Source organism: Equus quagga, chromosome 13 (assembly GCF_021613505.1).
Source record: "Equus quagga isolate Etosha38 chromosome 13, UCLA_HA_Equagga_1.0, whole genome shotgun sequence".
Taxonomy (NCBI): Eukaryota; Metazoa; Chordata; class Mammalia; order Perissodactyla; family Equidae; genus Equus; species Equus quagga.
Window position 1 is genome coordinate 90,915,014 of NC_060279.1, and position 16,873 is coordinate 90,931,886.

Here is a 16,873-nt window from a genome sequence, read left to right on the forward strand (position 1 = left end):
GGGGGGCGGGGCAGTGGGGTCGGCTGTTGGCAAGGGGCAGGTTCCCATGTCCCGCAGCCTCCAGGCTCCCTCCTGCGCCCATGCTTACCTGCCCTGGGCAGACCTGCAGGATGCATTCATTCATTCATGCGTGCATTCGTTCTGGGGAGTCGGCTTTGTGTCAGACCCTGTCCCAGTCCTGTGACACCTGGCTCCCTCCTGCGCCCATCCTTACCTGCCCTGAGCAGACCTGCCGGATGCATTCATTCATTCATGCATTCATTCACTCTGGGGAGCTGGCTTTGCCGTCAGACCCTGTCCCAGGCATGCGACACCCGGCTCCCTCCTGCACCCATCCTTACCTGCCCTGAGCAGACCTGCAGGATGCATTCATTGATTGATTCATTCATTCATTCTGGGGAGCCGGCTTTGTGTCAGACGCCGTCCCTGGCATGTGTCACACCGCCTGGACAAGGCAGAGAGCGTGGCAGGTCCACGGCCCGCAGCCGTCCCTCCCACGTGCATTATCTACCTGTTGGTTCTTGCACTGGACGGATTCCAGCTGCATGATGTGTATTGTTACTTGGGAGAACAAGGACCCTCCCCTGCCACAGCATCACTAAAGGAAGCATGTTTATTGAACACCTATTATATGCCAGGGGCATACTGCAGTGAATAAGACAGCTGAGATCCCTACCCTCAAGTTGCAATAAGGTCATGAACTATTAAAGATGTAAAACCGTCAGGGGATGCTAAGCACGAGGTGGGAAAATTAAGTAGGGTAAGAAGACAGAGACGGTGGCCACGTTGTCCCCAGGTCTTTATTTAATTTAATTTATTTATTTATTTTTGAGGAAGATTAGCCCTGACCTAACGGCTGCCAATCCTCTTTTTGCTGAGGAAGACTGGCCCTGAGCTAACATCCGTGCCCATCCTCCTCTACTTTATCTGTGGGACGCCTACCACAGCATGGCTTGACGAGCGGTGCCATGTCCGCACCCGGGATCCGAACCGGTGAACCCCGGGCCGCCGAGAAGCGGAAAGTGCGAATTTAACCGCTGCGCCACCAGGCCGGCCCATTGTCCCCAGGTCTTTGGTTCCATCAGAAAGCCAGAATGCTTTTTTTTTTAGGAGCTCAACATAAGAAAATAAACAAGTCAGACAGCTCCTCTGTCCTCATGCGGCCCGCGAGATTCCTTATTTGTAGTCCCTCTGTCCGTGCCACACTCTTTCAAGAATCAGTGCCCCACACTCTATTTTGTTAAGTGACGTGCAGAGTCTCCTGTAGTTTCCATCCTAATCCCATTGATCACGTGTCCACTATGCGCCAGAAGCAGATCAGGGCAGCGGAGACCGGCAGTGAACAAAACACATAAATCCTCGCCCGAGTGTGGCTGACACCCTCCTGGGAAAGACCATTAGGAAGCAGACAGCGAACAGGCAAAAATGTCAGGGAGTGGGAAGAACTGAGGAGACAACATCAAGCCGAGCCCGGGAGAGAGAGTGTTGCTGGCGGGACTTTGCAGAGCTTCCCCTGCTAAACTGCCGGCCGCACCTCCGTTTCATCCTCTCCCTGGAGTAAAGCTGAGGCTGAACCGTTCACAGATCTTTGGTTCTGCCATCGGGCAGCAGCCAGTCCCTCATCCTTGGCCCTTCTCTTGCTGGGGGCCGAGTTCTCTGTTTCACAGATCTTGAAGAGAAGGAGTAAGTACGTGCTGCTTGGTGGTGGAACCAAAGAGCTAGGAAGCATTGACACCTTCCTGCCCATCCCTGCTCTTCCATCCCAGTCGGCATTCACATTCATGATCGCTTATCAAGGCAGCTGAACTCCAGGACTGGGAGGGAGAACACCTGGGTTCAAGTCCGAGCTTAGCCCTGGACTGTGTTCCTTGGGCAAGTTCTTGCCTCAGTCTAGGCAGGCAGGGCTGCCATGTACAGTTGTTGAGGTTGTGCACTGCCCAAGAGCACTATCTCTAAGGAAGCTCTTTTCACATAGTGGCCAATGTAGATTTGTATGTCCATTATGACAATTTTCTGACTCATGGAAATAATGTTTCTTGAAGGAGAGAAGCCTTTTTCTAATTTGCCCAAAGGTATGACATGGGCTAGGGTGGCCATGTGAGCCTCAGTTTCTCCAGATTAAACATGATCTCTGAAGCCCCTAAACAGCATAGCTCTTCCGAGATTCTCAGACTTAAGCTTCTATGATCCTAACATGCTAAGCATCTAAAGTCCTAAAATTCCAGGATTCCCACATTTTGGTATTCCAATCCAGTTTCTGACTGGATGGTCCTCCGAATTTCATCTTCTCAGATTCTGTGTATCCAGTGTGGGAATATGAATCCTGTGGGTCTAGCCTTCTGTGATTCTGATGCCTGGTTTCTGCAATCCCCATGTTCTTTTTCTCCCAAACTTTTTATTTTGAAAAATTTCACACGGACAGAAGGGCTGCAAGAAGTCTGACGAGCCCTCACCTAAGCTTCACCCAGATTCACCAATTGTTCGTACTTTGTTCCATTTGCATCCTCCTCATTTTAATATATAAGAATATTAATAGGGCCAGTCGGGTGGCGCAGCGGTTTAGTATGCACATTCCGCTTTGGCGGCCTGGGGTTCGCTGGTTCGGATCCCGAGTGCGGACATGGCACCGCTTAGCACGCCATGCAGTGGTAGGTGTTCCACATATAAAGTGGAGGAAGATGGGCATGGATGTTAGCTCAGGGCCAGTCTTCCTCAGCAAAAAGAGGAGGATTGGCAGCAGATGTTAGCTCAGGGCTAATCTTCTTCTTCAAAAAAAATAATATTAATAATTGGAGTACCATATGAGAGTGAGGTGCAGACAGCATGACCCCCCACCCACAGACATTCGAGGGTGCGTCTGCTAGGACTAATGACATTCTCCTACACAGTCGGAGTCCGATGACCACACTCGGGGAACTTAACCCTGAATCCACATCATCACCCGGTCTACCGCTCTGGCCTGGCTGCCCCCATTGTCCCCGTAACATCCCTTAGGGTTGAGTTTCCACTCCCGTCCTCTCTTCCGGTCTCTCCGGAGCCACACGCTGTGTCTGCTCGTCATCCCTCCTGAGTCTCCTTCGGTCTGAGCCATCCCTCAGGCTTCCCACGACTCTCATGAGCCCGACCCTCCCGAAGATGACGGGCCCGTTCCTAGAACGTCCCTCCCTCTGGTCTGTCTGACGCATCGTCATGAGCAGCTGCAGGCGATGCACGGGGGCAGGGATCCGCGGAAAGGATGCTGTGTCCTCCTCGGTGCATCATTCCAGGAGGCACCTGCCACCCGCTTGGCCCTTTACTGGTGACATCCGTTAACAGTTGGGCAAAGATGGTGCTAGGATCTCTCGTCCTACTTTCCCTTCAGTTGCCGTTGCAAACATCCCATAACTTGAGGATTCTAAGATTCTAACGTTAATATGCAAATCTCACTAGCTAAGTTTGTTGAGCGCTTCTTCGGGATTCACTCAATCCTTATGCCACCGCCAGGAGCTAGACACCCTCACTAGCTCCATTTTACAGATGAGGGAGCCGGGCTTAGAGCAGGCCCGCCCACCCTCTGGGGGTCCCTGGCCACCATGGACCGCGTTCCCCAAGCTGAGGGCTGCAGCCACGGGAAGCCCCTTACCCCTCCACTCCAGGTCTTGTCCTCTGCTTCTACACCTTTCCAGAATCTTGGGATTCCCACTGCACCTCCCACAGGGCTGGGCTTCTCTTGGGCATCTGGAGCCCAGTCCTCTGTTCCCACGGCTCCCATCTCACTCCGAGTAAACGCCAAGGTCCTCACCGTGGCCCACCCAGGCCCTATGACATCTGCCCCTGTTCCGTCTGGGACATGATCTCCCACCCTCTCCCCGTGGCTCCCTCCGCTGCAGCCACACTGGCCTCCCCGCTGGTCCTCAAAAGCTCCAGGCCCGCCCGTGCCTCAGGGCCTTTGCACTGGCTGTTCCCTCTGCCTGGAGCACTCCAGCCCAGGAAAGCCTATCCCCGGGAAGCCTGCCCTGATGGCATCTCCATCATCATCTATTTAATGCAGGCCCTCCTAACCCTGATGGGTTCCATAGGGGGAGGCACCAACTCTGCCTTGTTCCCTTTCTGAATCCCCTCCCCTCGGGAAGCCCACCCTGATTCACCCTCAGGATTATTTGTTTCATGCCTGTCCGACCTCACACTTGTGAGTTCTCCGGGGGCGCCGCCCCCTCCTCCGGGAAGCCCGCCCCGACTCCCCGCACCGCCAGAGCCGCGGACCGAGCTTCACCCCTGTCTTCCCCCCTCCTCCGCCGCAGCGAGGGCACGCTGGTGTTCAAGCCGGGCGAGACGCAGAAGGAGCTGCGCATCGGCATCATCGACGACGACATCTTCGAGGAGGACGAGCACTTCTTCGTGCGGCTGCTGAACCTGCGCGTGGGCGACGCGCAGGGCATGTTCGAGCCCGACGGCGGCGGGCGGCCCAAGGGGCGGCTGGTGGCGCCGCTGCTGGCCACGGTCACCATCCTGGACGACGACCACGCGGGCATCTTCTCCTTCCAGGACCGCCTGCTGCACGTGAGCGAGTGCATGGGCACCGTGGACGTGCGCGTCGTGCGCAGCTCGGGGGCGCGCGGCACCGTGCGTCTGCCCTACCGCACGGTGGACGGCACGGCGCGCGGCGGCGGCGTGCACTACGAGGACGCGTGCGGCGAGCTCGAGTTCGGCGACGACGAGACCATGTGAGCGCGCCGGCCGCGGGAAGGGGCGGGGCCGCCGAGAGGGGCGGGGCCTGTGGGCGTGGCTGGGGCGGGGCCGGCGAAAGGGGCGGGGCCTGGGTGGGCGCGGCTGGGGAGTGGGTGGGTCGTCCAAAGGGGCGGGGCCTGGTGGGCGTGGCTGGGGAGTGGGTGGGATGTTCGGAGGGGCGTGGCCTGGTGGGCGAGGCTGGGGAGTGGGTGGGTCACTCGAAGGGGCGGGGCCTGGTGGGCGTGGCTGGGGAGTGGGTGGGATGTTCGGAGGGGCGTGGCCTGGTGGGCGAGGCTGGGGAGTGGGTGGGTCATTCGAAGGGGCAGGCCGACAAAAGAGGCAGGAGCTGGGTGGGCGTGGGTGGGTTGTTTGAAGGGGCGGGGCCTGGTTGGCTGGGGAGTAGGTGGGTCTTCTGAAGGGGCGGGGCCTGGGTGACAGGCATGGCTGAAGAGTGGGTAGGTTGTCTGAAGGGGTGGAGCCTGGTGGGCGTGGCTGGAGAGTGGGTAGGTAGCTCTAAGGGGGCGGGGCCTGGATGGTGGGCGTGGCTTGAGAGTGGGTGGGTCTTTTGAAGGGGCGGGGGCTGGTGGGCGTGGCTAGGGACTGGGTGGGTCGTTTGGAGGGGCGGAACCCGGGTGGTAGGCGTGGCTGGAGAGTGGGTGGGTCTTGCAAAGGGGCAGGGCCTTGGGAATGGGTGGGGTCTGCTCTATAATGGTCAGTGCCTGGGTAGGGCCAAACCTCATGAAATGGAGAGGTCTGGAAAGGCGGGGCAGGGCAGAGGAGGGAGGAGACGGGAGTGACGGGGCGGGGCCAAGTGATGGGATGAGACGTGAGCGGGTCTGGGAGAACGAGGCGGCCAGTTTGGGGAGAAGAGGGTGAGAGCGGAGGAGGAAGGGCCAGGTGAGGAGAGAGGGGAGAGGAGATAGGAGAGGGGCCTGGAGAGAGTGTGGAGGACTTCATTGTTAGCTGGTGGGGAGGGAGTGTGGCCTGAGGAGGGGGCTCTGGTGGGGATGAGGGGAGGGTCCTGTGGAGGTGAGACGGTGGCTGTGGAAATGGAGGGTGAGTCTGCAGAACGGAGCCGGTGCAGGGCCTAAGGCGATGGGTGGGGTCTGTGCAGAGACGCAGGGAAATAGACTGGGGTAGGGGAAAGGGGCGGGGCCTAGGGAGATGGGCGGGGCCTAAGGAGATGGGCGGGGCCTAAGGAGATGGGGCAGGGGCCGATGGAAGGGTGGAGCCTGTGGGCAGAACGAAGAACCTGGGGAGAGAGCAGGAGACCTAAGGGGGAGGTGGGCGAGGCTTTGAGAAAAGACTGAGTAGGAATATGGGGAACTGGGACGGTGGGGGCGGGGCCTGGGGAAGCTGGCGGGCTGGGATTTGGGAGGATGGGGTGGGGTCTGGGGAAGTGGATGCGTCTGTAGGCACACAGACACAAGCAGCACACACTCTGGCACATACGGACACACAGAGTCGCAGACGCGCACGCAGAAACAGAGTCAGGGCTGTTCACAGGCCCAGACACCGGCCACCCCCTTCCACAGATGTCCAGTCCCCCCATGTGTGCCTGCAGCCTCACTTCCCCCACCGCCTGCCTGGGATGCAGACGGCGCCTCCCCGCTCTGCCCGCTCCCTGCCGCCCCCGCGCGCCCGTCTGTCTCCCTCCTCCTGCCGCCCACGCTCCTCCCACCGAGCGGAGCCCCCGCCGCGCTCCTCTTCCCCCTCCTCCTCCAGCTACGCTCGGCTTCTCACGGCGCTCCCTGTCTCGCATCTCTGCATCTCTGTTAATCTGTAGATCTCTGTCTCCAGTATCCAGCTCTCTGACTCGGCTTTTATTTCAGTCATACCTTTCCATCTCTCTCTCTCTCTCTCACTTTGCCTGGGGGTTGAGAACTCGGGTTGGGGGCTGAGGGCACCATCCCAGGCCCCATCTCTCACACCCAAGAGGCTGAGAGAATGGAGAGAGTTGTCTTTCTGCTTGTTCCGGTCCTTCCTGGAGTCTAACCCGCTTCCCTCCTGCTGCTGCTGCTGCGACCCCACAGGCCCTCTCCTCCCCCACACGGCTTCCCCAGGCTGGGACACCCTCTGTCCCCCGCCCCCGCCCAGGCTTCCAGCTGTGGCTTCAGGAGACAGAGAACAGGAGGCTAATTAGCGATTAGGGAAACACATCCTTCCTCTGATGGGCAGGCGCTAATTAGAGGTGCTTGGAAGCAGCCCCGGGCAGGATCAACACAGAGACGGAGGAGAGACGCCCAGAGATGGGGTGGCGGAGAGACAACGCAAGAGAGAGACAGGAACTTAGAGAGAGACACAAAGGGAGAAGGAAACTGAGTGACAGAGATGCACCCGAGGAGGGAGAGACAGACTGAGATGGAGGAGGACCGAAAGGGAGAGAGATGGCGGGGAGGTGAGAGACATTCTTCTCACTGAGAGAGACTCAGTGGGACTCAGGGAAGGAGAGCTGATGCGACAGGGAGAGGAGAGTTTGGGTCAGCGAGAGACGGCGGGAGACAGGATGAGAAAGACACTGGGTCAGAGATCAAAGGTCACCAGGGGCAGGAGAGTGGAGCTTCCAGAAAACAGGAGAGCAGGCGTGACGGTGACGGGATGTCAGGCTGGGGAGGCAGGCTACTTCCTTTGCTCTCGGCAAGTTCTGCTCTGATCTAGCTCGAGTCCCTCTTGCTGTCCCCCTGCCGGTTGAGTTTCTCCTCCTTCGGGGTCCCCCGAGGGCTCGCGTGTCCCTGCGTGTCCGTCACTGCGTGACAGTGGATCACGGCGTGTCTGCGAGAGAGGGAGCGCCGGAGGGGTGTGTGTGTCACCCCGCCAGCGTGTCGCCGTGCCCGCGGCCGTCCGCGTGTGTCACGGTGTGTGAGCTGCGCGTCTCAGGAGACCCCGCGCCTTGCGCGTAACTGCGGCGTTTCAGCACCGCGGACAGCTCCCCGCCCGCTTTTTTGGGGGGGAGGGGGAGCTCATTTCTCCCCCCACCCCCCGAAAATTTAAAATATCCAGACACTGGGAGGGGGCGAGGGTGGAGGGTGGGCGTGTGTCCCCACACGACCGTCTTGTGTGCGTCTGTCTTTGCACGAGTGTTGCTGTGTCCTGGGCGTCTGTGAGTGAGATGGGTCCGTTGAGTGACCCTTTTGCATGGATTGTGTTCACTTTGGTTATTCCATTCTCTGGACACTGAGGAACCTGGAGGGGGAGAGATGAACACAGACGAAGAAAGGCAGAGAGGTGAGGAGAGAGGGTCAGAGACAGAGAGAGTCAGAGAGATGGAGAGAGAGACGCAGAGAGGCTGAGAGATGGGCAGAGAGACAGAGATGCAGACAGAGACACAGGGAAGGGAGTAAACAGACACCAGGAGGCATAAAGAGCGAGGTGGAAGGAAGGAAGGAGGGCTGCCCGGTACCCCAGAGGGGGTCTGCAGGTTGGCGACGGCGCCCAGGCTGCAGGCTGTGGTGGGGGTGTCGTGCGAACGGGCATCTGGTCCGTGCGACTTTGCCACTGCATAGGGAATGGCTGCGGGGTGTGATGGCGTGTGGGCGTGGGCGGTGTGATTGGCTGTGCTTCCTCTGCTGGGTGACTGTGTGGGCTGGGTGTTTGTGTTTCTGGGTTCTGGGGCCAGGCTTTGTGGTTCCTGCAGCGGAAAGAGCTGCTAGGGGCAGAGCCGTGGGCTTTCTGGGGTTGTGGGTCTTTGTGATGGACGGGGGTGGGTCGTGTGTCTGAGGGGGACGGATAACTTATGGCTGTTCCTCCCCTGCCACCCCCTGGTTACCATGGCAGCAGGGACTCTGAGAAGATCAGTGAGTACTCGGCTAACCTTCCGAGTGTGGTAGAGACGGAGGGCAGGAAGCCGAGGGTCTCCTGTTTGTGGAGGACGTACTGTATGTCAGGCACTGTTCTAGGCAAAGAACATAAATGGACAAAGACACTGACCTGGTGGAACTGACATTTTAATGGAAGGAGGGAAATAAACAAAAATAAACACATTAGATGGTGTGTTCGAAGGTGACGTGGAACCAAGAAGACGCAGAGCAGGGTGAGGGAGCCAGAGGGGCTGGGGCGGGGGGGCAAGGATGGATTTCAGTATTAAATTAGGTGGTGGGAGTGGGCTTCATTAAGAAGGTGAAGTTTGAACAGAGAACTGGAGGAACAGAGAGAATGAGCCTAGGGGAAGAGTGTTCTAGGTGGAAGTAGCAGCCAGTGCAAAGGCCCTGAGGCACCAGCAGGCCTGGTATGTTCAAGGAGCAGCTAGGAGGCCAATGTAGCTGGAGGGAGTGAGCAAAGAGGATGGAGGTGGGAGGCCAGAAAGGGAATAAGGGCCAGATGGCCTGGGGCCTTGCTGGCCATTCTAAGGACTTTGGCTTTTATTCTGGGTGAGATGGGAGCCATGGGAATGTTTTGAGCAGCGGAGGGACCCGATCTAACTTAGATTTTGTCGGGATCCCTCTGATGGCTGTTGAATAAACCTCAGCTTCCTCAGGTGCTTCGGGGCTCGTTTCTGTCCAATGGAAACAAGAAGAGGGCCTTCCTCCCAGGGGGGTTGTGAGGGTTTAATGCGATCGCCGAGCCTGGGGTGGCGTGGGCGCTCAAGACACTGGGGGGCTCATGGGCGAGTTATCCGGGCGTCCTGCCTCCCGCTTCCCCAGGAAAACTCTGCAGGTGAAGATAGTTGATGATGAGGAATATGAGAAGAAGGATAACTTCTTCATCGAGCTGGGCCAGCCGCAGTGGCTGAAGCGAGGGATTTCAGGTGAGGGCTGGGGGGCGGGCTGTGGAGAGGGGAGGGTCCCGGGGTGGGGGCACCCCTGGGGGCTCCGTTGTGGGTGCTCCTTCAAGCTCATGGATTGGGGCTTCCCAGGGCAGGGATCTCACTTTCTCCTTGTCTGTCTCTCCCCAGCTCTGCTGCTCAATCAGGGTGAGTAGAGTGACCTGCGGCCTTTGACTCGGGGGGGGGGGGGGGGGGGGTTGGAGGGGGTCTTGGGGGAAGGTCGGAGCCTCAAGCTACCCTTCCAGGTCGGGTTAGAGGCAGGCTGGGGGTGAGATAAGGGGAGATTCAGGGCTGGGGGCTGGCCTTAGAGTTGGCGGAGCCAGTGTGAGTTGGGCTCACGGTTCAAGGCTTGGAGACCAAGCTTCTGTCTTGTTTGTAGTTGAGGTTGCGGGAAAAGGAAGTCAAAGAATCCACTTTGGGTTTGGGGTGGGGTCAGAGGGAGTCAGGTTTGGGGCTGCTCAGGACCAGGGTGGCGCTGGGATTTGGGAGCTGGCCTAGGAGTGGGTCAAGGGGAGAGCTAGTTAAGATGGAGGGTGTTGCTGGGTTCCCAATGGGATCACGTTAGAATTGGGGTCAGATTTGGGTCAAAGCTGAGGTTGGAGTCCGAGAGGAGTTTGAGGGGCTTGTGGTTGGAATTGGGGCCCGGAGCAGAGACTGGGGTGGGAGTTGCGGCTGAGGTCAGCGGCTTGGAGAGAGTGAAAGAGGAGTTTCGGAGTTGAGATCAGAATTGGGGTTTGGGGTTAGGGTTCGGGTCAGACTAAAGATCGTGTTAGTCAGGGTAAGCAGTGGAAGCTGCTGTAACCAATCCCAGTAGCTTAATGCAATAAAAGTTATTTCTTGCTCGGGCAAAGTTTGGTGAAAGGGTTCCTGGCTGGTGGGTGGCTCTCTTCTGCCATATGGTCATTCCATCTTGTGGCTCCATCATCCCGTGGAGCTTTGGTATTCTCCCTGGACCCTCTGCATCCAGCTGGCAAACAGGAGAAGAGAGAATACGGAGGATCCCAGGATCCGTGGGCCAAGCCTGGGAGCGCTGTCCATCATGCGTGCCCGCGTTCTATTGGCCATTACTGTCACATGATCACACCCAACTGCAAGGAAGTCTGGGAAATGTAGTCCAGCTGTTTGCCCAGGAGGGAAAGGGGACCACACATCACAGTCTCTGCCCCAAGGTCAAGTTCGTTGTCAGTGATGGTGTCAGAGTCGGGGGTTGGTACTGAGGTTTGGGGTCCGGCTTGGGACTGGCGTTCCAATGTGGGATTTGGTTGGGGTTATTGATGGTCAGGTTCAAGGCAGAGTGAGCGTTGGGAATGGGGTTTAGGCCTAGGGGTGGAGTGGAGTCAGAGCCAGGGTTGGTGACAGAATTACATTTGGGGTGATGGTTAGAATCACACTCAGTGTTGAGACCCAGAGTTCCGTTGGTGCTGGGCTCGGAGTAAAGGGTCAGCATACTCCGGGGAGACAATGAGCTCAAGGCCGGCTGTAGGGGTCTGGGTCCAAGATTCGTACCCAAACCGGGACTCCCCTCTTTCCTCACCACCTCAGACACACCCTAGGATGCTTTCAGAGCTTCGATCTGATAGCCCAGGCCTCCTCCACCAGGGTGGTGATGCTGATGAGGACGCTGTTGGTGATAATAAAGAAATAAATAATAATAATAAAGAGTAAGGAAATAAATAAGAAAGAAAGTAACATTTTTGACTATCTATGTATCATGTGCCAGGCACTGTTCTAAGCACCTCCCATGCATTAACTCCTTTCACCCTCACAACCACCCTCTGAGGTAGGTACTGTGATTGTGCCCTTTTTACATTATGAGCACTGGGGCACAGAGAGGCTAAGGCATGGCCCAAGGTCACACAGCCCCCACCAGATGAACCCCAGAGCCCACCCACTGAACCTCACGGGCCAGCCACGGGAGCTGGGTCTCAGGTGGGGGAAGCTGGTGGTCAGACAGCAGGCTGGGGCAGGCGGGGAGGGCAGAGGCGGGCAGCCAAGGGTTTACTTCATCTGTGGGAGCAGGCAGTAAAGGAGCGCAGGCCCGGTTAAGAGGGTGGGGAGAGGGAGGCCTCCCTGGAGTCTGACTCCCGTCCCTCCTGCTCCAGGGGACGGGGACAGGAAGCTGTCGGCCGAGGAGGAGGAGGCGCGGAGGATAGCGGAAATGGGCAAGCCGGTTCTCGGGGAAAACTGCCGGCTGGAGGTCATCATCGAGGAGTCGTATGACTTCAAGGTGATTTTCCGGGGCCTCCCCTTCCTGGAGTCCTGCCTGAGTCGTTTCCGTGGGGAGGGTCCAAGAGGGGTCAATGGTGAGAGTCACAGAGAGGGGGGACCCAGGGTCCGAGGCCGTCCTCCAGGTCCCTCCATTAGCACCATGGACAGCACCCCTCCCCCCCTTTTACCTGCTTGCTGTTGGAACGGGGGTGTGGAAGGGTGACCCCTGAGCACGGGGTGTGAGCCCCCAACCCCAGCTTCGCCCGTGGAGCTGCCTGGGGTGATCGTGGCCGGTGATCTCTGCCCGCCTCTCTCGTCCCCAGAACACAGTGGACAAACTCATCAAGAAAACCAACCTGGCCTTGGTGATTGGGACCCACTCGTGGAGGGAGCAGTTTTTAGAGGCAATTACGGTGAGCGCAGGTAAGTGGGGAGGGAGGAGAGAGGAAGAGAGAGGGATGGAGAGACAGAGAGAGAGAGAGAGAGAGAGGGAGGCAGAGAGAGACACAGAGAGACAGAAACAGGGATGGGGAGAGAAGGACAAAGCACCACAGAGGAGAGAAAGAGGACAGGAAAGGTGGAGAGACAGACACAGAGAAAAAAGACAAACAGCGAGCTACAGAAAGACAAGGAAAAGCCAGGGAAGAGATGCAAACAGGAGGGACAGGCACACCGAGAGAGGCGCACAGGGAATCACGGAGAACAGAGATGCGGAGGGAGCACCAGAGATGTAGAGAAGGAAGTCAGTCAACCTCGGAGGGCCGGGGAGAGAGGCGGGTGGACACGGAGGCACGAAGGCCATCGGGGAGCTGCGGGGAGGAGGGGGCCTGGCGCAGGTGGTTGGAGGGTGGGAACAGGTTAGAGGCGGGGCCTCCCCAGACAGAGCCTGGGCTCCTCGGTTGCCATGGAGGCCGCCACCACCGGGCCTGCCTCTCCCACCTGTGTGGTTCCCACCCTCCTTAGGCCGCAGATGGGCCCACACTGCCCCCCTGTGGCCGTAGACATTATGACACTTGGATTCACAGACAATCTTGGCCCTTTGGGATACAGATTGGGGAAACTGAGGCCCAGAGACAGAGCAGGGACTGGCCTGAAGTCCCACGGTTCATCCAGGAACTCAGGGCTTCTGTCCCTTATGTAACATCAGGTTGCCCTCAGGGAGGCCTGGCCGGTGGGAACTGACAACACACGAGGAGTTGTGGTTGGAAAGAAACCGGTCGGTGGGATCCAAAGAAAGCAGGCTTCGGGGATGGAAAAACACCGAGTCGCAATCTAGAGACACCAGATTGACAGACTAATAGAAACGCTGTGGTGTCTCGCTCTGAAGCTGCAGTCTTTCGACCCCTGTTTCTGCTGGATGCTCTGTCCCCGGCTCTGTGCAGGATGTTGCTGGGGACAAGGAGATGACCGTGACGGCTCAGGCCCCGTCCTCTCAGAGCTTACATCCCAGGGAGGGAAACAGATCTGTCACGAGAGAGTGACCACCCACCGTGGGCAGGGCCGGGAAGAGGGACCCCAGGGAGCTTGGGAGCCCCGATGGGGTATCTGGACCAGCTTGAAGGTCAGAGAGGGCTTCCTGGAGGAGGGGGCTTCTGAGCTGAGTCTTCAGGTGGAAATAGGAGTTAGCCAGGAGGAGGGAGAAGACGGGGAGGCGTTCCAGGGAAACCAAGAACGGTCTGGAAGTGTGCGCGATTGTGGCGTGTTTGGAGAAGGCGTGAAGAGGAGGCAGGGGATGAGCCCGGAGGTGAGCAGGGTCCAGACTACGCCATTTTGGAGCGTGGGTGTCATTGTGGGGGCGCTGCGGCGCCGTGGAGGATTCTGAGTGGGGAAGCTCCGGGAGCCAGAGCGGGCTCGTGGGAGGGAGAGGGCGAGCGCAGGCGGGGGGTGTGAGCCGAGGCTGTCGGAAGTGGCCAGAGCCGGGCCGCGCGGGGTCTTGGAGGAGGCGAGCGGGGAGTCTGAGCTTCATTCCAAGAGCAGTGGGAGCCACAGCGGTTCCTTGAGGGGCCTGGCGGAGATCAGAGGGTGCGTGAAACCAACCCCGGGGGCGTTAGAGGGTCACGGGGCCAACGGATGGCAGCCGTGGGGCTGTTGAAAGCCAGTGATGGGACCGGAGGAGGTGGAGGAAGGAAGCCATAATGGCAGTGGGAACAGTAACAGGATCCACCATCATGGGGATGAGGATGCGTGGAGGGTCCAGCAGCCTCGAAGTCCGTTTCCTGCGTGAACTCATTGAATTCATGTGCCCCAGTATCAGGGTCGGGGCCTGAGCATTTTACATTTTGTTCAACAAATGCCACTTGATTCTTTATGTGAGCACAAGAAGGGTGATGCTCGCTCCCTTAGGGGATGAATCACATCCCTCTTTTTTTTTTTTTTTTTTTTTTGCTGAGGAAGATTGGCCCTGAGCTAACATCTGTGCCCATCTTCCTCTATTTTATGTGGGACGCTGTCACAGCGTGGCTTGATGAACAATGCTAGGTCCGGACCTGTGAACCCTGGGCCACTGAAGCGGAGTGTGTGAACTTAACCACTACACCACCGGGCCAGCCCTGAATCACGTCCCATCTTTCATTAAGGGGGGCTTCATATTTCTTTTACTCCCTGCCTTGACCATCAGCTCTTTGCAGGCTGGACTTGCTTTGGAGCATCTTTGAATCCCCCGCAGGCCCCAGAAGGGGCCTTCAACAATGACCGCAACAATAGCAGTCACACAGGACACATGCCAGGCACCATGGAGAGCACTTTACGTGGCCTGACTCATGTCATGTAAAGTCATCACAACCTTCTTTGAGGCAGGCCCAATTATTACTCCTATTTCTTCAGATAGGGAGGCTCAGAGAGGTTAGGACACTGATTCAAGGTCACACAGGAGATCCAGGGTTTGACACCAGAGAGGTGACTCCAGGACCACAGACATAACCATGAAGCTCCCTGTAGATGGGAAAGGCTGGAGGAGTGAGCAGAGGCCAGAGCCTGCAGGGTTTGGAGCAGGGCAGGGAAAAGCCCCTGGAGATGGAGGGATAACAGCCCCCTCCCTCCCCAGAGGGCGTCCTCCCTGCTCTGACCTCGCGTGTCTCAGTGTGGTCAGTTAGAGATGCCTTCTGCGGCAGACAACTGAAAACTTGACCACAAGTGGCTTAAGCACACTAGAGTTTATTTTTCTCACGAAACCACAAAACCCGTAGGAGGCAAGATCACGTTAGCAGCAGCTCAGCAATGTCACTAAATGCCCAGGCTCCTCCTTTATTTTTCTTACCCATTCTTAGCTTTTGCCCTCATGGTTGCTAGATGGCTGCTGCACCTCCAGCTCTCAAGTCCATATTCCAGGCAGGAAGAAAGAGGGATTAGGAAGGGGCAGCATGCTTGTTGCATTTGAGTTCCCACTTTTAGTTTCCAAATGAGGCCAAGAAAACCTCATTCTTTGAGATGGAACATGCAGAACCAAGAAACCACGCAGACCACTGAGTTAAGCGCTTACAGAGTCAAGCATTTCTTTCTTTAACAGCGCAAGTGGCTCAGTAAGCTAGACAAGTGGGAAGGGGATACAGACCTGAATCCTCGGATCTGTCAGTCTGCCTCCACCGCCACCGGGTGTCCTCTGCTCGCTGGCTTCCTGATCTGGTGCCGGCCTGGCTTTTGTTCCCTGCCTCGCTCTGAGTGACTGTCCTGGGTTGCCGTGTTTCTTGTCAGCATCCTTCTGGATGTAATGCTTGGCACTCTCCAGTCCCTCACTCCCTCAAAGCCAGTGCCTCCCAGAAACCCTGTTTATGTCTTATTGCCAGGCTGGGTCACGTGGCTGCTGCTGCAAGGGGTTCTGGGAAGGCAAGTATTTTGCTGAGGATGTAACTGCCCCTAGCTGCAGGGAATTCTGGGAAAGTAATTTTTTTTTTATCTGAGGGCATGGGTGTTGCTAGCCTTAATAGGTTCTGGGAAAGTGACTGTTAGCTGAGTGTGTGGCCTTCTCCAGCTGCAAGGGATTCTGGGAAAGTGACTGATGTTAGCTGGGTGTGTGGCTTTCTCCAGCCACAAGGGATTCTGGGAAAGTGACTGATGTTAGCTGGGTGTGTGGCCTTCTCCAGACACAAGGGATTTTGGGAAAGTGACTGTTAGCTGAGTGTGTGGCCTTCTCCAGCAGCAAGGGATTCTGGGAAAGTGACTGATGTTAGCTGGGTGTGTGGCTCTCTCTAGCTGCAAGGGATTCTGGGAAAGTGAGTCTTTAGCTGAGCAGGTGGCTACTGTTACCTGCAATAAATCAGAGAAGGGCAATATTTCTAGCTGAGGTCATGGCTGTGGGTAGCTGTAAAGGCTTCTGGAAAAAGGAATATTTTTAGCTACGGATATGGCCTTCCTTAGGCGCAAGGGAAACTGGGAAGCTGGATATTTTTGGCTGGGCATATGGCCTTCTCTCGCTGCAAGGGATTCTGGGAAAGTGAATATTTTTGCCTGGACCCCTACAGTCTCCTAGCTGCAAGGGATTCTGGGAAAACAGTTTTATGGGACTCACAGTCTGGAAGGTGAACGAGATGGGGGCTCCGTAGGCAAGGAAGGAGGCATGGGTGTGTCCCCAGCTGGGTCGTGTGCCCACAGGGGACGAGGAGGAGGAGGAGGACGGGTCCCGGGAGGAGCGGCTGCCGTCCTGCTTTGACTACGTCATGCACTTCCTGACGGTGTTCTGGAAGGTGCTGTTCGCCTGCGTGCCCCCCACCGAGTACTGCCACGGCTGGGCCTGCTTCGGCGTCTGCATCCTGGTCATTGGCCTGCTCACCGCCCTCATTGGGGACCTCGCCTCCCACTTCGGCTGCACCGTTGGCCTCAAGGATTCCGTCAATGCCGTCGTCTTCGTGGCCCTGGGCACCTCCATCCCCGGTAACACCCCCCAGGAGACCGCTTGTTGGGGTGGGGCCTCAGAGAAGCCAGGCATAGAGCCTGAGAAAGGTCCTACCGAAATAAGGTGGTGGAGTCATCCAGAACCCATAGGCTGGGTCCCATAGAAATATGGCAGTGGCAAAATAGAAACTAGGCGGGGGAGCCCATAAATTCAATATGTGGATTGAATCCTCCCCAAAGCAACTGGGTGGAACGTCCCATAGAACTAAAGTGGTGGGACACGTAGAAAGCAGACGAGGGATTCCATAGAAAGCAGGTGGCAGGGCATTGAAGAGACAGGGGTGTGGGGAGCTGATGCCTTTGTTTTCT

At 57.4% G+C, this 16,873-nt stretch overlaps 1 protein-coding gene across 1 annotated transcript in view; it reads left to right on the forward strand.

Annotated features, from left to right (window-relative positions):
- Nucleotides 1–16,873, forward strand: part of SLC8A2 (solute carrier family 8 member A2) — a 28,356-nt gene that overhangs the window by 10,119 nt on the left and 1,364 nt on the right. Inside the window, exons 4-9 of the mRNA XM_046683430.1 lie at nt 4,281–4,703; nt 9,348–9,451; nt 9,599–9,616; nt 11,572–11,696; nt 12,001–12,100; nt 16,265–16,543. Of these exons, the coding sequence (XP_046539386.1) occupies nt 4,281–4,703; nt 9,348–9,451; nt 9,599–9,616; nt 11,572–11,696; nt 12,001–12,100; nt 16,265–16,543 (1,049 nt within the window). The remainder of the gene's footprint in view (nt 1–4,280; nt 4,704–9,347; nt 9,452–9,598; nt 9,617–11,571; nt 11,697–12,000; nt 12,101–16,264; nt 16,544–16,873) is intronic.